This window comes from Ixodes scapularis, unplaced genomic scaffold (genome assembly GCF_016920785.2).
Source record: "Ixodes scapularis isolate PalLabHiFi unplaced genomic scaffold, ASM1692078v2 PGA_scaffold1__304_contigs__length_218370807, whole genome shotgun sequence".
NCBI classification, from domain to species: Eukaryota; Metazoa; Arthropoda; class Arachnida; order Ixodida; family Ixodidae; genus Ixodes; species Ixodes scapularis.
In genome coordinates, this window is record NW_024609846.1 from 120,415,707 (window position 1) to 120,439,498 (window position 23,792).

Below are 23,792 nucleotides of genomic sequence, written 5' to 3' on the forward strand. Positions count from 1 at the left end.
AGCGGTGGAAGTCGGCACGAAAAATCGAGGAAATTCGGAATGAGGCTGTAAATCGACGAGTAGAACACGTAATTGCAGCATATATATAATTGTGTTACATAAAAAAAGAAAGTGGACGGAAAGAAAAACACGACGTTTGGGTGGACGCTACGGATTTCCCTCTTTAAAGTTGCGTTGGGCACGTTGGGCACGCGACGCAGCTCAGACAGCGAAGCAACTGGTAGCGTAGCTCCCATTATCGATTGGTAGCGCAGGTAGGTCACTTCCTTGATTTTTAGTTCGTGCAGCCACCGCCTGGTGCCGTCGGTATCTGGAAAAGGTCCATTGATGAGTTGGCGCGATCCAAACGCAATAACGTTAGGTTGAGGTAGAGGTAGCATTCACAGGTTTTCATTATTCTAAGTGGCGTTGGTTGGGCACGCGTACGCCTGTTTATTTTTTTTTTTTTCGAAGTTTCTGGAACATTTTGCGCGCAAGAGCCAAACAAATACGCGTCACTCATTATGAACATCAAAGCATAATTCAAAAACACGAAAACGCGTCTAAAATAAAAACACGTTTAGGGTTTTTCTCGGTGTTCCTAGGTTTAAAGCAGAGTTTTTTAATATCTAATCGGATTTTGGGTGTTATACTTCCTTTCGCTTAAAGTCAAAACACAAGTAAACGTCTAGAAGACGCATCAAACGCAGACGCACGGAGTAAATAAAGCGCAAGGTCAAGGCGCGTGCATTGACCTCGATTGGCTTAGCCCATCGTTGCACACGCACAGAAAGACGACGAGCGGCGCGACGTCGCGCTCTTGGCACTGTTCGATTGGCCCCCATGGACTCGTAGCATCAACTGCCTTCAGACTAACGGTGTTTAGACTTAGGCTAGGTGGCGCAAGCTACCGCCCGTTACAAAGGGTATAGCCATTGACATCTACACACACATATATATATATATATATATATATATATATATATATATATACACATTCCGTTTCATAATAAGTCCGAACGCAGTCGACGCTACAATCTTATGGAGCCATTGAAGCAGCCAAAAAAGTGCGTCGTCACGACGCTCGTCGCCTTTGTGCGTTTGCTATCAAAGACTAAACCAATGACGCACGGTGAATGCGTCGCGGTCGTCCTCTTTTTTTTTTTTCTGCATGCGTAATTGGTTTAGCCGGTGATAGTAACGCTATAAAGTTTTCACGTCATCTGTTTCTCAAATGACAATAAAAAATGACGTCATTCGAGAAACAAATTCATGTCTGCGTGTCAGAAATGTCTCGCGCAGGCTCGTAATCTTCAAGACGACGAGTGCTACCCATCCCCATGGCATCGACTCCGCAACTTTGACGTCAACCAGCCTTAAGGTAGGGACCCGCCTTTACCTACTCAAATTAACGGCGAATTCATACTTCTACCGCTTCTTCTTCTTCCCGTGCTTTCGTTGGACGTTTTCGTCTGTTTGGTTGACGTGACTAACCGGGCCGCCGAAACCCTGGACGGGTGCCCGACGGCTGGCGATTGCAATGCGCCGCGCTCCCCCTCGCGGACAATTAACGCTTCCGTCTTCTCTCTCACCCTCTGTGTGCTCTTCGCAAACAAAGCGCACGCGGCGCAAGAACGGCGGCGTGAGTGTCTTGTGTGCATGCCAAGGAAGAAAGGGGCTCGCGCTGCAAGGACAGGAGGGCGTCCCTGCAGCCTGGACTCGCGTCTGTCGGCAAATCGTTCCTTTGCAAAATGTGCCGGTCGTGAATGACCCAGATTGCGTTCGGTCATTGAATTTGTTCCGATGTATCCCCTTTTTTATTGTATTTATTTTAATTTGCAACATCTCCTTCTATTTAGATAGATTGTGAAGACAAAAATTGAAGAATAGAATAAAGGCAAATGGAGGGAGATGACAGGAGGTTACGGAATAACACGATCGCTACAAGTGAATACACTTCGTTACTAAATTTCTTCAAGGTACGAGTGAAACAACTGGAAGGGTAGAAGGAGGACAGTTAAGGCTCAACTGAATTACTTTCTCCCCTCCATTTTGAATTGAACCTTTTAATGTAGCTATTTAATGTGGTAGATCATACTAACTTCATGTAATAACTCCGAAACATCGGAGTTATTACATTCGATTCGGCTTATAGTTTTAAAGTCTGGTTGTAGCCTCAATCTGGTACTCGAAAACAAATTTCGTCATATAAAACAAAATTAGATGCAGTCATTATGATTCCGCAAGCACTAATCCACGGGATAGTCAGATCTAGAGGTTATAGTAGCATCTTCTCCCCTTGGTTAGCCTAGCACTACAGACGCTGGCATCGACAGGATACGAGTCCTAAGTAGGATTATTACACGTTCAGTAAACTGACAGGCTGCTGCTGACGCACCATTATTTGGATGTTTCATTCCAGTGTTTCTGTTTTTGGTACATTCATTTGCTTGACCCGAGTGGGGGACAATCCCCTGTCATGATATTCCCGGGGACAGTTATCATTCCAATCCAAATTTATTTCATTGCGTTACTATACTTTGTTTTAAGTACGGACGTAGCAGAAGCTTCGAGCTGATGGAATCAATCAAACAGCATGAAAACAGCAAGTCACTGGGCCCTCTTTGTACATGATTGCTTCAGCGATAATAGAATACGTACAGAAACACGACTAACACCATGTGCGTGCACTTTTGGCGCTATTTGATTGGTGCATTAGCTCGTAGCGTCGGCTGCGCCCGGACTTAAGGCCAAACAAAGTATAAGCATCCTTCGCCTCTTCCAGTGCTTCCGAAGCGATGTTTACCCTGTTTCAGCGGTACTCTACGAAGTGCAAAAGCTAAGGCACCCACGAGCCAAATAATGTGACACAGCGAAGCGCGTGACAATTTTTACTCGGGAGAAGCTCGCTCCGAGAGTACGCTGTCACGTATCGTGTTCACGCGAGCCTGACGTAGAGGACGACAATGGAACAGGAAGGTGACGCTCATTGAGCGCCCTTCGCTTCACGTTTCAAAGCCGGCAGCGATTGTCGTCGTCGGTTCAATTTCAGGATTACCAGCCGTTGTGAAAACTTCGCGTTTCGCCGTTAAGCTTGCTTCCTGGCTTATTTAAATAAAATGATGGGTATTAAAATACGGCTAGGAAAAAAAAACTGCAAATGTTTTAATGACGGCACTTAAAAAAAGTATGTCTTAAGTTTTCTTTCGACCTTATTAGCATAGTCCGTTTACCCTTGAGTTGAGACCAAAAGCTCCACCTTCAGTGCGAGCTCGCTGGCTTCCGCAGCACTTGGGTTGCGCGTGCCTGCGCGTTCACACTTGTCTTAGCAAGTGCGGAAAGCTCGCGCTGAAGGCGGAGCTTCTCGAGTCTCAGGTTAAAAGAGAACGAAGTATAGGAGCGTCGAAATCGCCGATTAATATTTCGACGTAGCCCCACCCGTGGCGGCACGCCAAACACGGGAGAGCGGAGAGAAACAACTAGCAAAAGTGACGTCTTTGGCCGAGGTCAGATGACCCTTGGGGATGCCGACGATGACGTAGCGACGCTTTGGACAGATAACAGGCGGTAGAGAGGCTCCCTGCATGCCCTGCAACAATCGCTGCACGTATTTAAAGGAAAAACGTGGTTTACGTTTACTTTTGTTCAAGTTAAGTGCGATAACTAAATTCACAAGAAAAAAAGCTATGGAAATCCGTTCCTAACTAATATTTTTTGAAAAGTGCTTCAGCGTAAAAAAAATGGCGACAAACCATTTGCCAATGATTTTGTCGCAACTTGAAATATTGATTTTGTCGTAATATTGAAAAGTGACGTGTGCCAGGAAACTAAATTTTTGCGATTTGGCTGCACGCGATGGGAATAAAATTCGCACCCATAGACGAAAGCAGTTAATCCGACAAAGATCATAAACATTTGTAAAACTCGAAACAAAACAAAATAGAAAAAAATTACCGGCACCAGCATTACGTGTATCGACGTGCATACTCCTTCCACGTGGCAGGCACGCGGCAGTCATCCGGCCACCGGAAGCGCTCGACAACGCCGTGTCAGAGGCGACGTCTCGGCTGTCACTCCCATGATTTTGCATTTGACACGACGCATGGCCACGAAGCTTCGTTCGCTGCAAGGTCGGCATTGGAGTCAAATGACACTCCAATCGTCCCTCACAGAACGCGACATTTTTCTGAAATATGTCGCGTTCTGTGCTCCGTCCTATTTGTTCAGTCTTTTGTCTGCAAATTAAACGAACCTCCTTAAAAACGCGTTGAAAAAAGGCCCTCGATGCTTTTTGCATTTAAATTAATTTATTCTCATCGGAGGAGTCTTTCTTTGCCTAATGGCACCATTTTGGGGACTGAACGTCAATTGTTGGAAAGTCTATCTCTGACTTGCAGTATAGTATTTAATTGCAACTTTTTCACTAAAAATAAGGTGTGTTTATGGAGACGGAATCGCCGACAATGTGTGTTTAGTCAGTATCAATTCATAATCTTGACAAATTGATGCCTTTTACTCAGGGAACTCCAGTAAGTTCTCACAATGTGGGAAGCAAATCAGATGTGATCGCTTCCGAAATAACCCTGTTTGTTTAAGTTGTAAAAAAGGGGCAATTTTGAAAGATGTTTCTGTTCTCGTTTTTATCGTTGCGTCAGAGACGAATTTTATTAGCAAAAAAGGTCCCGCTTAAAGTTTGACGCCAGCGAATATTCCCGCGCCACAGCTTTTTATTACGTACCACGAAAATGAATTGACTAGTACCTGGGGTGGGGAACAATTCGCACACTCTAGAAAACTGCGAACTTCTGAAAAAAAAGATCTAATCCTGTGTAACGTTTTCAAAAAGAAAGGAACTCACGTGACATTGCAGGCAATTGTCTTTACCAAAACATTCTCCTTATCAAAACGCGCGTCAGAAAAACCACTCGACTCCAGCCCATAAATAATTCTAATCTTGTTTAGAAACAGATAAGAAAAGATACCCGAAATGACAAATGCGTTTTGTATTCCCTCTTTCAACGCGAACGATAGAAAAACTTGTCGGCGCACAGCCTTCAGTTTGGACTGTGGCTTGAATAGACTGCCCGCTCGAGAGGAGTGTGAAATCGAAAACGGGAAGAGCTATTGCGCAAGCGTTAAAAAATAAACACATGTTTTGCTTATCGCGAGGCTTTAGGGCGTTCTGTTTCGTTCCGTTGGCGATGTTGCCGCGCCATTTCATCGTTTCCGACGTCACCTCCGGTCTTCGCGTGTTTCCACGTGCAGAGCCGCCGAAGAATGCGTTTGCCAAGTTCCAGCAGATGGACTCCTCAGCTAACCGTGGAAGGCCCGCAGCTGCCCCCAAGTAAGTTTCTGATGGAACAGCGACGGTCTCTGGGCTCGAGAGGCAATATACCTTCGTGGACTCTTTAGAACCCACGCGTGTTCTTGCGTATAGACGCCGAATACGCGTCACTGCTTGCTAGCAATACAAAGTTATAGCGTACTGTCCATTCAAAGTCTCCATGCGCGAGCTTCCTGCCTTCGATAACGAAGTCTCGTGAGCTTCGAGAATCGACGCGCAGCCAAGGCACGTCGGAAGGCAACGCGTTCGTCCTGGACGCCGGTCGTCCGAAACAGACGCCCAGGAAAGGAAGCGCCCGTGCAAAGTGAACGGACGCGCTGTTGCGATAATGTGTATCACCTCCGTTCTTGGATTTGCCCCACTGCACCGGCGGTGATTTTGTTCCGTGTTGTTAATAGTTAGAAATGCTGGCTGCGATAGGCCATCTGCGCAGATGTCGCTTTTCCGCTGTGCCGGTTAAGCTGTTCACTTTTTTTTTTTAATCCGTAAGGATTTTAGAAGCAGGAATTCGGAATCAGTGTCTCGTTTAAGAAAGTGTAATGCATGGTGCAAGATTGATGGGCTAGGTGGCGCAGGCCACCCCCCGTTATGAAGGGTACAGCCGTTAGCATCCATCCACCCATCCTTCCAATTAAGAGAACGGAAAGTCGCCACCTAGCTGATCGCGAAAGCTCGATAGATGTTTAGACCCCTTGGGGGGCTCCGACGCAAAGCGCTGGCCTACGATTCTCGAGTTGGCGGGTTCGAATCCCGGATGGTATGTCCGTAATACGACAGAAGCTTACTACGCGGAGAAGTCGTGTGACCGGATTTCGGTTGCATGTCAGAAAGTTCCCAGGTGGTCCAAACTTCGCTGGGGTGTGTGAGATACCCTTCGTCGGCTTAGCACCTAAAGCCTCAGAGTTTGACTGATCCTATTTGTTAAATGCGTGAATCATCTCGCCAGATGGTATGCAGACTGACATGCAAAGGGGGCAGTGTATACACACTCGCAGCAGTGCTTTCGTTCTTTTTGAGCGAGTGCTTAATCTCCTTGTGATTCGTGATGAAGGTGCTTGCAGCAGCGATCCGCCGGTGTTCGCGTGTTCACGCAGATTTTGAAGACGACTGTACTTGCATTGCATGACACAGGAGAACACGATCGACATCCGCGCTTTTTTCTGGTTTTGTAAATGAGCAGCAATTTTACCGTTTATGTTAGTGACTCAAAAAAGCAATTTCAACCACACTAGTAATTTAGTCGAAAGCGATTTATTTTTAAGCAAAAAAAAAAAAAAAAAAAACAAGCTGAAAATCGCTTGTTTTTGCTAAATACGCTGCTCTTTACCAACTCTTTGATATGCAGTGAAAGTGTTTTTCGAAGTAGGATGACATTCATAGGCCGTTTTACCTCCCAATCCATTTTTTTTATTATTTAAAGAAAAGCAAACACACGAGTGTGTTTCGTTAAGTGACAGGCCACGACGTAGCTTGCTTAGCTCCCCGTGCTTTGATGCCATGTCACCGCCCAGGTTGATGTCAGTGCAAGCTGTAGATTGGACGGTTTCACGGAAAGCACATTCGGTTCAAAACACCGCCAGTTCTCCGACGCGCTTGGCGTGAACGCATCCAAAACGGTGACAAACCCTCGTGGATCTGCCTGCGACAAATATCTGCGAGGCGATATGGCAGAAGTAAGCACACAGCGGAGCACAATAGTGCTCTTGTCCACGCTTAGTCAGCCATTTTCGCGTTCAGCTATTATGCACCAGACAACTGTCGTGCAAGACCGTGCTTTTATATTTGTTTATCAGGAAGCTTGATGCACACACACACACACAAAAAAAAGCGTTCTGTGTATGTTTAGACAAGGGGAAGTTAGTCAGCCCTAACGGGCCCGGTGTCTCTAGTTGTCTCAACCTAGATCTCAGCCGTAGATCAGATTATAGAAAAAAATGCGGAAGAAACAATTACCGTAAATTTAAAGTACACTTTAATTACCAACATTGTACTGATGTAAATCCTATCACAACAAAACAAAAACAGCTTTATTTTTTGTGGAAGTAGAAAGGTTTTAATATATATATATATATATATATATATATATGCGTTTTAATTTGCTTGCAATATGACATTACTTCTACCGTGTTTGTTTCTTACATCACGTAACTGACGAAAAAAGTGGAAGGTATACAGAAAGCCCAACGTCTCAATTTGCTCAGAAAAGCACTGGTTTTTTCTCATGTTCAGCCTGCTGCAATCTTTCTTGCTTTATTATTATTTGATTTGGGCACCAAACAAATGACCACGGAAAGCATCAAACGAGAGACAAAGTGTAAAAAAAATTGTTGCTATTATTTCTGAGGCAAAGGTTCGATTTAAATCATCACTGTAAAACTGGTGTGACACGATCTAAGTCAGGTTGATTTTTATTCTCCACCCTGATCAAACGATAAACAAACCGCATATAAAACTAGTTTCGGTATTATTTTTGTGGGAAAGATTTCTGTTGAGCAGCACCAATAAATGCAACTCGGCAAGGCATTTTCAGGACGATTTGAATGATCACAGTAAAACTGGTCCGATTTAAATCACGATTTAAATCCTTAATTTTTATTCTCCGCCCCGTTTCAATGCCTTACAGCTACTTTCAGACTTGATCAGAAACTACAAATGTTCACAGCTTCTAATTATTATCAGTTAGAAACCTTTACTCCTTCTCAGAAATTAAACATATCTTCGTATCCTCTCGTACACTCTGTCATTGCCCTACGGTTTTCTGCGTGGAGGCGATCATTACTCGCAAAGTGAATAAACCCGAAACGGGTTAAGCTGGGCTAGATAGAGGACACGAATGAGCATAGGCTCGCGCTCGAATTTGTTTGACACACACGAGGATTTATTTCAAGAGCAAGAGTATGTGAGATCCGAACAAGTCCCTGGTAGTAAGTTCCGTCGTCGACAAATCCACCCGCCATGTTTTCAAGATTTGCCAACACACACGCACACATACCAAAATAAGCACGCGTAATGGTTTTTCGTGTCCCGTAAACTTTCCAGCTTCCGTGGTGGCAGCGGGGGCGTGGCTCGCAGCGCCAGTGACATCAAGGAGATGCTGCTCTCCTGGTGCAAGAACAAGACCAGGGGATACGCCGTGAGTGCGATCATACCGCGGCCGGTTTCTCTTTAAAACCACAGGGAGATGGTGTTTTCCGCTGGATACTGGAAATTTGTTATCGTCATTGTCATAATCACTTCTTCATTTCTGTGGTCACCAATAACAGCCATATTTTGTTCTGACTGAGTACAATCGTATTTTTAGCCAGAGCCAGAACGTAACGTAAGTCACGGAACAAAGCCACTACGTGGTGCTTCATGCTCTATATTCTTTTCGGACGTTACTATTCACGTGACTCGATTCCTTAGTTTACAATTTGTGAATGAAACGTTGAATTTGTTGAATTTTTTTTCTTCCTTGTAATAAGCGTTTCTAACCGAGACTGGGCTTCGTCGGTGAAGGTTCGTTGCAGTAAAAGCGCACCTAACGCGATGTCTGTGTCCGGGCAGTGGCACTGACCCGTGGCATGTTCGAGGGAACGCGTGCGGGTCGTCTCCCATCATGAGGCCCGCAGCAGGTACCGATGTTAGCACCTCTTTTATTATAAGACGAATCCGACGCTGCGAGCTGATGGGACCAACCAGACAGCGTCAAAAACGCACCGTCACGGTGTTCGTCATGTTTCTATACGTGTTCTGTCATCGCTGAACCAATCATAAACAAAATAAGATCCAGGGGCGTGCGCTTTTGAAGCTGCTTTACTACTCAGTGACTCCCCGCAAGACGGTGAGTTACTGCGGTGAGGGTCGGGCCGTGAGACGACGGTCAACTTCCTTCTCACCCGGTATTACGGTACTTGGATCGCGTCTTTGGTTGTTGTACGTGTTTAGCGTCCTCTTCCACCCATGAACAAAAAATCGACCCGAAGTGGCAATAAATGACATTGCAGAAGTCAGGCGTGTCATGATGTTGGATGCCGCGATCACTGGTTGGTCGTAAAAGTTGCGGCAAAAAGCCCAAGGAAACGCGAGTGTCGCTGCCGTCGCGAGGTCTCAACTCCTGGCTGCCGCAGCTTCCGTGGACTGTCACACCAGAGAGCGACCTGCTGCAGCAGAACAGGCGTTGGCCACTTCAACTACCGCCGCTGGCACACCGCCAGGATCGCGACGGGCGACAACATGACACGTCTATGACGTCATCAAACGAAAATCGGGGGACCACTTTTGTTTCTTTTGGAACGCGGTAAACATATTAGCCGCAGACGCTTTAATTAACGAATATGCGGCAAAGAGCCAACGAACTTCGCCCTGCAGCACGTTCGCTCTGCGCGTGGCGGCAACGGCCACTGCCCTGACGTCAAGCGCTGTCGAAGAGCCTGATGGGACGTTACACCGTCTCAAATGCCTTCTTTGGTAGAACAGTTGTTTTCAGGCGACGTATAAGGGGATTATCTTATATGCATACTTTTAATATAAAATTTGGACTTCAAGATGTCTATTTTTAAAGGGGCGCATATGTGGAGATCTGTTGAGCAGAACCAATAAATGCAACTGTGCAAGGCATTGAGTTGGACTACTTAGTTGATATTAATATGGTAAAACTGCGCTATAAATGACGAAGGACACAAGAAGAGGGTGTAGAGGGTGTCCCGAAATCAAATGCGGGGTTTTCTTTATCTCAGAAATAAACTAAGCATCGCCGAACGCTCATTTTCCACCCAAATGTAGCGAGGCGAGGGGTGATGTTTTTATAGTTTTGCCCGATCACCCAAAGGTTATCGTGGTGATACCCCACACCGCCTGGTGGTAGTCACGAAATTGCAGAGGGTCAGCAAATTGTCGAAGTAAGAAAATCTTGCTTTTGGTTCTTAATTTCTAGGCTAGGTGGCGAAAGCTACCGCCCGTTATGAAGGGTACAGTCTTTAACATCCATCCATCCAGCGCCAGCGGTTCGAACCAGATGCCAAAGTTTCAAAACGAACCGTTACCCTATTAAGCGATTTTCTTAAATTTTTATTGGAAAAAAGGCGGCCGATGGAGGCTTTCGAATCCGTGAGGAGCTGAACGGCTGGAGTTGCCGGAAACCGGCAAAAATGGACTCAATTTTTGCACTGAAATTTTAAGAAAATCACTTATAACTTTCGAATGAAACAACGGTTAGTTCTAAAACTTAAGAATCTATTTCGGACGAATAGCGCTACAATTTGACGGAGAATCAACGTTCAGCAATACATAGATTATTTTAACAAAAAATTATAATAATAATAATAAATAACAAAATATAAACTTTTTTGGGCCACGCTTTGTACAGAAGTTTCGTGTGTGAAATACTTTTTTTTTGTTGTGTATTTATTTTTAACGCCATTTCACCATTTTATTAGAATGTAGTTGAGATTTGTTTTACGTTGATACATATATATGAATCTTTTACACGTTCATATTCTTTGAGATTCAAATGATACGGAAACACGGAGATAGCCATTTCTGTCAGTGGATGTATTGAATTCAAGTTAGTCGACGTAGTGAGTTCTTGTCGTTTCTACTTAAGGTTTTTTTTTTTTCTTGTTTACTTGCGCACTTAGTCAAGAAGTGTTCGCCCTTGCCTTGGCCGCCGTACAGGCAACTGGCATGACGGTTAAATAAAACGAAGACAATAAAACTACGCTTAGTTTAGAAACGCGACGTTGTCGTCTCCGCAGAACGTGGACGTGCAGAACTTCTCTACGAGCTGGAACGACGGCATGGCCTTCTGCGCCCTCATTCACCACTTCTATCCGGAGGCGTTTGACTTTGACCAGCTGGACCCCAAGAACCGGAGACACAACTTCGACCTGGCCTTCCGCACGGCCGAGTAAGCAACCTCCACCGTCGTCTCTGCGCCAGTTTCGTAACCGTCGCGTTTGAACTTTCTGTTTTCTTAACATCCACAAAAGCCGCATAAAAAGACAAATGAAAATTCGGGTGGAAGCAACTGTGTTGTCTCATTAAGCGATAAACTTCAGACATAATTGAGATAATTAGGGGTTGTGTGAATATTTATATAGCTTGTAGTCGGTCAGCCATTTCAAAATTGCGACGAGTCACTTGCTGTAGATGGGCAATTTAGTCAGCGCAGTACATCCGCTAGCCTGGGGTCTTTAGCGTGTACCACGCAGTAGTGACACATGACCGCAGACCGCTACGATGCTCATCCAGATCGAAACGGCCTGGGATGGGGATTGAACCCAGGATACCTTGGTTCTGTAGCGTGAGTTTTCGCTCGACGTGCTCCGATCTGGTGTGCGCTAGCCCACATAACTATAAGAGGGTCACGGCAGGTCATGTGTCAATTTTCCCGCTTAGTTTCAGCTGGTAAACGAAATTTGTATGTAAGTTACGTGACATCAAGCTATATGGCGTCATTTTCCCCGCTAAATTCAGCGGGAAAACTGAATGTGTGCATAGTTCACGTGACATCAAGTGTTGTGAAGTCATTTTTCCAGCAAAATATAGCGGGAAAAATAAGAGGCCAGAAATATACCTCAAAAATGGCCATAAGAAACTCAAACAACTAATCGCTTAAATAAAAAAAAAAAAAAAAGACATGGCGGCGGGCAGTCACCTTTCTTGAAATCGTTTATAAAATAGAACTTCGCATTACTGCGCCTCGTTGGTTTAACGCTATATAATGTCGCACCATTTGGAGCTTCAAAATGAAATTGCTCATCGTTATGTTAGTGCATGTCTGACTTATGTTCATGTGTTCCGATAACGAGGCATAAACTTTCTTAGATTCCATTCCTGCCTCTACTGTAATATGTGCCCCTGTGTTTTATCACTCCATGAAAAATAAATTAACTGACACGATTATAGAAAATGTACGAAACTTGGGAGTTTTTGTAGCAAACGCAGGAAGAGTCCGCATTGACGAGGCACAGTAGCCGTTTGGAATAAGGCACCATTTTCCCCCGATGCCGCATTTTCGAATACAGTAAAAGGTGGCGGACCAGACAACCGAAACGTCTCGATTTCAATCTACCTCGGGATGGTTATGTGCAGGACTGATGGTAAAGGATCCTGGTCGAGGGGTGGGACTCTTTCTGTTTTCCACGACCTTTCGGCAAAAAGCAGTCACATGGTGCAGAAACACAACAGCTGCGGATAGCTTCGCTATACTTCGTTTTGCCCTCAAGTCAGAATCGCAGTCGACGCTACGACGCGATGGGATATCAATCAAACAGTTTTGAATGTGCAACGTTATGGCATTCGTCACCTTTCCTCGCGTATCCTATCACCAGCTAAACCAATCGAGCGCATACGCCCCATGACTTGCACTTGTAGTATGGATATCTGTATTCGGATGTGTTCGAGCCTTCGGCTTCGCTCTGACTTGGGATGAAACGAAGTACAAACTACGTCTTTTTTTGTTTGTTTACGATTTGTACAGTGATTGCCACGACAGACCAGTTCACTGTTCAGCGTACAGGACCGATGCAGCGATGTCTCGTTAGTATGTGTGATGTACCGGTTAATTTGAGATAATGCAAGGATATATTTATTGAACTGTTTAGGTTACAATCGGTGGATGTTACGAGAAGCGTCTTTTTCTGCCCTGAGACCGTGACCGGGCCCAGTCTCTGCTTTCCAGGCGTCCCGTGCTTCTACGTGACCCATCGCTCCGCTCTCCCCTGCCGGTGTCTCTGGTTGCATTTGCCCGCCGTTGCCTGGGCTCAATAGGTCGTGTTCGCTATACGAGGCGAAAACTCACACAATACACGACAATATAAACCCGGTAAATATGTGTACACCGCTCTACAAGTATTGACACAATTTTCTGGGACCAACTGGGTAAATACGTTATGAAGATTATTACGTACAACTCGCTCTATGTAAGATTTTTTTGGCGGAACGGAGGCGTTCATATTAGGGAGTTTTCGCAGACCGCGTTTCCCCCTCCGCTAAGCCCTCCGCAACGAAGATGCCGCTACTGCGTCTGCGCGCCGATGGCCTTGACTATAGAGTTCCCGCTATCGTAGCGGGTTGCGGAGAGCCGTTGCGGGACGGCGAAAACGATCTACGAAAACTCCCTATTAACGGGAGACTAGTGCATTTGGTTATCGAATATCCACAGTCTTCAATATCGCGGACGATCGCCTCTTCACTTTATCCGGGCCGTGGCAACACCTAGGAAAAAAGAGTTAAATAGAAATACGTACGTCTGCAATTCCTTGACGATTTTTTTGAGCTTGTACGAGTTTTACTTCAAAATATTCTAACCGATTTTATAATAATATATACGATCGCTTTTTCTTCGCCTAGGTCTCCATCTTGAAGATATATACTAATTTAAATTAATTTACGAAGCAAATATTATTTTAATGTCAAAATGCACGTGTCGTGCAAGTGCGTCTCCCTTCTGTCTACCCTCTCGAAAAACAATGATCATAGCTCGCAAATATTCAACGTATTAAACCGTGAAAAAGGAAAACGATTCGCGGGAGCTTCTGATCTGAGTAACTCAAATTCGACGATGGTTCGCCACAAAACGGGACAAAGATCCCGAATTGCGGTAGGCTGCTGGCGACTTGGTGATTCTTACAAGCACCGAAAGTCTTCGAAGCGGCGACTGCAGAACAGTCGCCTCGGTGGCTTCGAGGCAAAGCGCCGGCCTACAGATCCCCCAGGTGGCGTGTTCAAATCCCGGCCAAGGTGCCCGCAATCTGGCGGAGGCTTATTGCGGAAATGGCGCTGTGTAACCGAGCTTTCGGTTGCACAAGGTTCCCAGGTGGTCAAAATTAATGCTCAGTCCTCCGCTGGGGCGTGCCAGATGTCCGTCGTTTGTTTGGCACGTAAAACCCCCAAATATGATAAGGCGACTGCGTGACAGTGCAGGTCTTGGAAAGCGAACGTCGGTGCAGAGCAGCACAATGAACTGAAAGACGGAACTTCTGTTTCCGTAAAATCTGCTTCGTCGTGCGTGTTGTTTCTGATTACTTGGAAAAAAAAATCAGTTGGGTCTATCACTTTATACACCTTTCGAGCGCTTATCTCTTCGGCAAAAATTGCCGAGCTACTGGGATGCACGCTCTTCCGCAGAAGGCGGCTAACGCACATTCTCAGAGCCCCAGCCCCGGAGACAAAGAGGGCGGCGCGAAGGTGATTATTGGGATTGTCTATGGACCTACACGCTGTTTACAAACAAGTGACCGTTCGCCCACGTGCGCAGAAACCAGGTTCGTGTGAATCGTCTGCGCATGTGCCGTGTTTGCAGGAGCATCACCGCCGCGGCGTGTGACGCCAGAGGTGTGTGACGTTGACGCCTATGTCGCTGCGGTGGCGCTGAACACGCTTCACTCAATTAACGCCGATCTGGTTTTTGCGCATGCGAAGTGCCCACACCTGGCGTCAGCAAAGACACGCTTGTTTGTGAAGCACTATTCACGCGAGAGAGAAATCTCGGGGATTTTGTCTCAGGCGCGTGCATCACGCGACGAAAAACGTCAGGCGTCGAAAATGTCGGGGACGTCCGGGCGGCACAAACAATCCTGTTTTGGCGGCGTATCAGTTTGTTTTCAATCATATTTATTGTCGTTAAGCTATTTGGTACAAAATGTGAAATTCGCTAAGCGCGGATGGGGTGCTGTCAATTGTGGGAACCGCTAAATGCGGACCGAAAGTTTGTCTGCTTCTTGCACATGGGTTGCGATGATGTCAGAATGCCGAGCTCTCATTGGCTAATTCAAAAAAGAAAAAAATAGTGGGTAGACCTCGTGGCGTCTAGGATTGACATCTACCCACTATCCTTTCAATCAAAGCCAATCACAGATCGGCGTCGTTCTGACGTCACCGCAAGTCCTGCGCAAGAAGCAGACGACCTCGTCGGAGTGAACGACGAAGCTGAGGAGGAAATCGCGCCCGCTGTCGACGTCACCCACGTCCCTCCGCGGATTTCTCCCCCGCGTGAATTGTGCTGGTCAACATACCTTTTCAGCACCTAAGAACCAGACAAAAATGGCGCATTGTTAAAGAATGCTCGTCGTGGTGATATTCCCCAGTAAATAGCGGGCTACTTCACATGCTCAAAACACGTTCCACAGTCCTCGGGTAGAGGCCAAAACGGCAGCGCGCCGAAGGAGATTATTTGGTCTGTTCTCTGCAAGGACACCGTTTTCCAACCGCAGCGAGCAAGCCGGCATCGCACCTCTGCTGGACGTCGAGGACATGGTCCTGATGAAGAAGCCCGACTGGAAGTGCGTCTTCACCTACGTCCAGAGCCTGTACAGGAACCTGGTGAACAAGGACTGAGCGGCCAACAAGGATTCCACCCGCAGAGGAGGGCTCTCGAGTTCTCGGGACTGCATGCATCGACGACGTGGGCGGGTACCCAGTCGACGGGCACCGCGGTCTTCTTCAAACGCTCGATGCTTCTTTCCGGAGGAGGGAACGTTCCATCGTTATCGCTTAGTCGTTATCATTTGCCAGCATGCAATTGCGCCAGAGGGACGGTGCTCCCTGCTCGGACAACCAGCAAGCGCATAAGCACAGAACCAGCTTCGTTTTAGTGTAGGTTTTTGTTTGACTTTTTTTACTGCGTAATTTGTAGGTTTTAACAAAGGACAAAGAAATACAAGACGATTGTGAGCAAGCTGATTGGAATAGAGCAGCGGGACGCCAGTCCTGGATAGGCAAGCACAAATATAGAGCTCAGATCGTATATACACAACCTGAACTCTGACCACAGGCTTGACCACATACCACGGGGCCTCACACTCAAATCAAACGTGGGGGTTTAAACTTTTTTTTTAATAAATTCAAATAAAAAAATAAAAAAGAAGCCGGAGGATTAAAAGAAGATCGTCATGTCTTGCCAATGGCGGACTGTTCAGCTCTGAGCTCTGAGGCAGAGAATATGAAAACTTTAAAATATGTGTGTATATTTTCCCATGGCAGATACATTCGAATAATGTTCCTGCAGATAAGTTTACATCCCTGACTTGTGCATCGTCATTACAATGCTGCCGTGAAGAATTGGTCATAATGTTTTTAATATGAAAAAAAAGTTTCTTTTAAACCAAATAAGTTTTTTAGGCTTGGCTAATTATGGTGCTGCGTGAACTTTTATTCGAGTGTGTTTCTTTTATTTTTAGAGTATCAGCTAGTCAAGAAAGTGTCGTTTTTTATTAGTTTGTGTATTGTACGTTAACTATAGTTTCTTGATTTTATTACTCGATTGAAATGCCTTTATTTTTACTCAGTTGTATATATCCTGAATTGTAATTGTGGCACTGATTCATTTTTTTTTTCAAGACCAGCGTGTCAGTATTCTGATTTGCATTTATACGTTTGGTGTACACCTGCTACAACTATGCAAATTGAAACATTTTTTTTTCTTCACAAGTGAACACAACCAAGCGACGAAATAAAATATCGATGGCATCAGCAGCCTTGTGGAAAATGCATCGTTGTTTGTTAGTAGAAAACTGCCGAGAACAACCATTTTGTGAAGTCGACATCTCGCGCAGCCCAATAAATTCAACACGCGGAGTTTATCCTGCTTTCTGAATTCACAAATAACACGAGATTTGTCACTGAAGAGGACGACCACGACGCGGATGCTCCTTTCCGGACTAATCAAAATGTAAGTACTGCCAACCGTCGGCCCTATTACCCAAGAATAGATGGATGTTACCCTGAAATGAAACGTAACTAGTGCCGTCTAGGCGACTGGTGGCCTGTGAAAAAAATACGACCGGTTCGGGATTTGATTCTGGCGTATCTCCAAGATGTAGCTGGCCATCCACCAGCCGCACGACCTACAGGCGCAAAAAGAAGCGTTGGTTTGGATCGCGCTTTATGCCCCGTCTCAGGTGGAAGTCCATTCATTCTTGCGTAAATCTTGTACACCATGGGGACTTCCCCTAAATATGTATATCTAGCCCTATCACTAGGGAGTTATCGTAGATCGTTTCCGGAGTCCTGCAACGCTCTCCGCAACCCGCTACGAGATCCAGGTTTTTTTATTCAAGGCGAGCGACGCCAGGGGGCTCCCCAGGAAGTGAAATTAGGGGGGGGGGGGGGGGGGGGGGAGGGCATTGAGAAAGGAGGAATGCGTGTAGGGAAATAACTGAACGGCGCGAAGGGCTCAGTAGCGGTGTCTTCGTTGCGGACAGCTTAGCGGAGGGAGGAAAGCGGTTTACGAAAACTCCCTATTTACTTTTCTCCCTATTGTTCCCTAGAAAGATAGTGAAGAACTTCAAATGCTGTGATCGGAGGCCTTCGTCCTTCCGCTTAAAATAAACATCACAACAGGATCTATGTCTCTTTACACTAATGTTTTAACCGGCAGCCTAATGATTCTACGCACTACTCGGGAGTTTTAGTAGATCGTTCTAATAACGATCCGTGCGGGTCACTACCAGTTCGGCCGGCCCTCGCGGGAGGGCCAAGCGTGGATTAGGGCCGAGCGAGCCGGAACTGCCGAGTGCGGGGGCTAGGCCGGCGACTGCGAAAGGGCCGGGAGGGGTGTCAAGGCCGAAAGAGGGGGGGAAGGCCGGGCACGGCGGCAAGGCTAAGGGAGGCGAAAGGGCCGAAAACGGGTGTGGGGATTAGAGCGATCAGCACACGCGTGGCTACTCCGGCGTCGCGGGAATTCGTTGAAAAGAAGACCGATAGATGGCGCGCCCTGTTTTCGCTCCTTTCTGTTTGAAGATTTGTTTGGTTTGACGAGTCTGGCGTGGAGCACGGTGGGGACCTGTTTGGTCGGAGAAGTTTAGTTTGAAAACCTGTTCTTTTTTTATTTTATTTTTTAACGCACAGTTTATTAGCAAAACTTTCATAAGGAAAAATATGAGGGAAACCAACCCGTCCTGGGTTTCGAAACCCAGGACGGGTTGGTTTCCTTTATATTTTTAATTAAAAATCCACTCGATAGGTAGGCTAAAGTAGCAGCCTTCTTATCCGCTAGGCCATGGACGCATGGGGTATTTTGCGTCACCTTTTTAGGAATATAAATAGAAAAAACAAGAATGCACACCTCGTGTTTTTTTTTTTTCTTCATTTCTCTCTATCACGAATTTTAGCAATCTCAAATATACTTGCCGCAGCTAAAGGACAGCAAGATGTTTACTTTCAGTCATGATTAAAACTGTTGAGTCCCGCTACGACACCGGAATAAAAATTTTGTAATCGGTGCGAGAACAGTAGCCGTGGTTCTAGCCGGCCCGTTACGCGCCCAGGCATAACTACTCCATGGTCGATCGCACCGCTGAAGTATCGTATCGAAGGTGCAAAAACGGTCTGCTAAAACTGAGGGATCACGGATGGCAAAGCATGCTTGGAAGTCACTGCACTCTAGAGTCACAGCTCTATACACCAATTCATGTTTACAAACAAACCGGAGCGCCCCTAGCGGACGCCACCGGCGCCGCGCATGCGCGATGGGGGTGTGGGCAAAAAGCTCGCCGTCGCCCATAAACAAACCATTGAAATGCGATGTTGTCGGCGTCGGTGTGAGTCCCCCTGCCCTTTTTCGCGTTCGAATTGTTGATTCTACGTCTTCCTGGCGATCTCTGACTACTTGAGCGGTGTTAGCGAAATTACCGAGGCTCGTTACACCGCGAAACTTAGCGTGAATAATGTGACATGTGGCGATTCATTCGGTGTGGACGCCGCAGTATGTACGATAAAACCTGATTCGCATGATGAGATTTCGCTCGCAATTTTCAGTCGCGACGCCGCTCGGGCTGCAAAAGCTTGTACCGTAGATAAGATAGTCGACGTCGATACTGAAAATCGCAAGTAGAATCGGACTAAGTCAATTAGGCATAGGAAGTCAGTGATGGTCACTCGTTACAATGATCATCTCCTTGTATTTACTGTTTACATCGAGCTTACTTACCAACCTTCAAACTTCAGTCTTTTGAGGCCTGCACTTCGTATAGCAAGTACCGGGCCAACATTTCATCTACGGCCGGCGTCGTCTAAGAGAGCAGACGACAAGCAGAAACGTTTGAAAGAGCAGACGACAGTTCGAACGATCAGGCGGCCGTTTGAGCTTGAAGACGCACTGAACGTAGTCCACAGGTTGTCCGCACAACTTGACAGTTTTCTGGCGTTCATGTTTGAACAAAACAAATAAATCTGATGACCACAAGTGTCCGTGAATTCAACCGAAAGTGCTTCCCGCCCAAGCAATCGTTGTCCAACGGCGTCTGCTTTTTTCTTTTCACGGCACATATCCAGATTCTCGGACGAACCGAGCACGTAAAAACTGACCTTCAAACCTTTCTCGACACTTTTGGTACGGCCCCAGTCGCGGCGTTTTGACGAGAAGGCAGGTTTTTGTCTGGTTCCTTTCAAAACAACGCAGGAATATACGTCTGGCATGGGGACTTCTGCCCACAGCCCCAGACCGGAAGTGCGACCGACGCGCCACCACCGCGCCGTGACGTCACAGAGATGAGTTGGTGTATATAATGACTGTAGAAGTCACCTGCGTCGCAGACGGAATCTGCGCGAGGAAGACCGATGATTCAGTCCAGCGAGAACGCGCTTGAGAGCGGACGACAAAACACATATCACATCCAGAAAAAAAAAAAAAATAAATAAACATAGTGCGTTATCTTTTAGACGATTACTGCGCCCCAACTTCCAAGCAGCACACCATTGTTTGACCAAATAGGCCCGCAAATGGCAAACATTGGCTCCAATGTTGGCCTAATGTTGATTTTCTCAAAACCGCTACCCGATCCAACGTTGGACCATTAACTAATGCCAATGTAGGACCACGATTCAACCAATATTTAGGCTAATATTGGACCATCATTTATGCCATGGTTCGACCGCCTTTTAACCAAAATGTAAGCCCAACGTTGGGCCACAATTTCACCAACACCTAAGCCATCATTGGACCACTACTGATTGTGAATCCTACAACCAATATTGGCATCAAACCTTAATCACTGGCTTATCCAATATTAGCTCCCAACCTTATGCCCTGGGAATTTAAATTTTGGCATCCGATTTCAAGCGCGGGTTGTACTATTTTCGGCAGCCATTTTAGCGGACATACAGCTTTCTTTTCAGATGTATTTATAGTGGTCAGTTGAACACTACATGTACATCTGAAAAGAAAGCTGCAGTAAACAAGCCACATTCACTGTGGAATTTTTTTTATCGCATCCAGGTAAATATAGAAGCATGCAATTCAAAGTGTACCGTCAATACATTTTATTAAGTATTACGATTAAAGAAAAATTAAAGCAAAAATGAGTGCCAGGATTCACCCCTGCAAGCTGTGAACCGGGCAAGAACGTGATGGCCGGGATCCCACGCAGAGTTCTGGGCTCACAGTTCTGAAAGAAACAGAATCGGGGGCCTCGATTCAGGTGCCAGTTCCCGCTAGGCCACCTCATACCACTGTAATTTTAAATATTCATTTACCTTTCATCTTCAGTCGCTGTCAGTTCTCCCTTACCTTTGTCAATTATGAATATCCAAATAAAATATAGCTTTATTAATCGTCGCCCTTTAATCAACTGTTCGATTAATCGATTCAGTTGCTCTCTAACGTAAAATCTCAGAAAGGCCTACCGACTTTTTTAATGTTTACTTTTCTATAATGAAAACTTTCTTTTCCAGCGAATATTTTTCGTTATTTTGTATACAATAAACTTGAGTATTTTAGGAGATAGCACTACTGCCTTATATAACAAATAGATGAGCAAGTAATACACCTGGGCCGACTTGCTGGAATCAGCTAGCGTACCAGCCGACAATAGTTGAAAAAAAGCACTGCAGAGGGTGGGGCGCGCGAGCGTCTTGAGACGAGGTGTGAGTCGCGCTCAGCTTCTGCGCTGGCTTTGGCAGTGCTTTCCCTAGTCTCAGCTGAGACGCTGTTTCCAGCAAGCCGGCATAGGCGTTAACTGTTGTTTTGTTAGCCCGACTTGTCCTAACTCAGAGCTCAATCGATCTAGTATTAAATACTGATAGTGATTAAAGAAATTAATAAAATAGTAGAAAGGTTAATCTATAAATTGCTTAGCCCTATTCTTGCAATAGTTCAATAAATAGTCTGTTATACTAGAGGAACATTACAGTTGAACAGAACATAACGCTTGAATCAATCAAGAATTTCAAATAAATCACTCACGTAAAAAAAGCTTGACGAGTAAAGAAAATTACTGGCACTCCACTCCCAGCCAACAAACCAAATTTGGGGAAATAAGGGTTAACCAACGCTTCTGTGGTATTCAGCTTTAGATATACTGGGAGGCAAACATCTTGCGACACGAAGACACCCATATTTTAACAGGAAAAACAAAATAAAAATGACTTCGAACATAAAAGAATAACCAATCAGAACGTCTCTAACAGTCTATTAGAATAAAAAAAAAATACTTACAATTAGGGCTGTATAAGGCCTGTCGGGCCGATCTCTGTGGGCTACAGGCTGGACTCGTCGAATATTCCTGTCACAGAGTTCGACGCAGTCCAAACTCATCGGATCATGACAAAGCGTACATTGCGTAGCAAGAACACATGTCCCCGATGGTCAAGAGGTCCTCTCTTTGTCACTCACATGGAAGGAAGGGCGGTTCGTTGCGTCTTCGGTCCGTCGAAGGTATAGTAGTGACATGTATGCACGCTACAAAGGAAGGTCACAGGTGTTTAGGGGCTGCCGAGAGTATATCCATGGTTTGGACTAGAGCCACTAAATGAGCTGCGTCTAGAGTTTCGGCACTCCGTTCGCTGACAAGGAAGCTGATGTAATACAGCTTTGCTTTGTCGCGAACTGTTTAAACATTTGTGGAGGACAAAAAAGCGTTTTCTGTGATTTCAGATAAAGCTTCACATAACTGCCAACCATGATTTTAAGCCACAATACGGCCAATGGGGTGGTTATCATTTGAGCCCGTTCTCGTTTCGACGTTCTCACTTGGCCCTTCTCAAAACAACCATTCTCAAAAAGATCTTCTCGCTTTGACCCGTCGTATTTGGCCCTTTCCCGTTTTGTCTTTCGCATTCCAACCCTCCTCATTAGGGCCCGTTCTCGTTCCGCCCTTCTCACCTAGCCCTTTTCAAAACAGCCATTCTCAAAAATATATCGGTTTGACCCCGTCGCACTTGACTCTTTCTATACCAAAATCGTTTTTTTTAGGGTAATATTAATACATTGATATACTTTGCGTGTGCGTGCGTGTGTGTGTGCCACACTGCAGGCATACTCTCTCTGCTAAGGATTTTAGCAGTGCGTCGAGGTCGTCCTAAAAGGCTACTAGCTGACAATAAAACAGACCAACTATTTATCGCAGTCAGATCATATTCCGAACTGTCACGTTGTTCGAGGTCTCTCAACTTGGGACAATGCCACCACTTCTATAATGCAGTGGTTCTCAAAAGGGGGTCTGCGAAGTCATCCTAGGGGTCCGCGAAGCCCTGTCTCATCAGTCACGCACGGCAATATTAGTTGTCTTTCTTCACATTGAGAAGAAACGTTTCAAATTTCGGGAGAGTACTCTCGTGTGTATGTCAATGAGATAAGTCTAGCTACTTTACATTAGCAGTTAGTTATATCTATTTATTAAATCATTACCATGATAACTTATACCTTTCTATTCCCCGCACCCCAAACGGGGTCCTCCATTATCTCCGCCTTTCTACAAGGCGTCTGCGAAACATCAATGGTTGAGAACCACTGCTATTATGTATGCTATTTCTGTTCAAACAAAGTTTCCGAATTAAATGTTCATCGCTTTGTTTTCTTGGTTGCTTAGATGAAGGGAAGCAGGCGTCAATGTACGATTTTCAGTGCGTACCTCTACACATAACATATATCTGATGGTATGTTGGGAACCCAACTAAGGTAAGGCTCATCAACAAGGCCGCGAAGGCATAACAACGTTAGAAGCATGCCGAACTAGTGTCATTCGGTCGTAGCGCGAACGTGCGAAATGAGAATGGGGTCCAGTTGCGAAAAACACGATTCGGATCTTATGAGAAGGTTCAAACGAGAAGGACCAAATGAGAAGGGGTCGAAATGTGCACGGTTCAAATGCGAATGGGACGTTTTAAGATACCGTTACTCTGAAGCGTAGCTTATTTAGTGGCACAAGTTTTGACAATCCGCATGTTCAAGATCGCACTTGGCGTTAAGACGGAATGCGCTGCTGGTGATCGGAGCTCTAAAAACACCGTTTTTGCCGTTTCCAGTAGAGGTAGCGCGGATGGCGAAGATGCCGAGCCGCTTCGCACGATAATATCAGTCCGCTAAGCAATAAAATGCACTAAAACAACTTAAAAACTGGCACCACGATGTCCTGATACGCGCACGTTGATCTTGCAATTATTTTCTCTTGGAGAAAAGAGCTGTTTCTGCCCGTTTTCAGTTCCCGGTTGCACAACACTGTTCACGATGGCGAACTTCGTCGAATTTTGCCGAAAGTTCCTCGAACCA

At 45.6% G+C, this 23,792-nt stretch overlaps 1 protein-coding gene across 1 annotated transcript in view; it reads left to right on the forward strand.

Annotated features, from left to right (window-relative positions):
- LOC8041342 (smoothelin) overlaps positions 1–16,641 on the forward strand; it is a 37,539-nt gene extending 20,898 nt beyond the window's left edge. The window contains exons 6-9 of the mRNA XM_029976481.4: positions 5,245–5,323; positions 8,363–8,456; positions 11,059–11,210; positions 15,520–16,641. Coding sequence (XP_029832341.1) covers positions 5,245–5,323; positions 8,363–8,456; positions 11,059–11,210; positions 15,520–15,643 — 449 coding nt within the window. The 3' untranslated portion in view covers positions 15,644–16,641. The remainder of the gene's footprint in view (positions 1–5,244; positions 5,324–8,362; positions 8,457–11,058; positions 11,211–15,519) is intronic.
- The last annotated feature ends 7,151 nt before the right edge of the window (positions 16,642–23,792 follow it).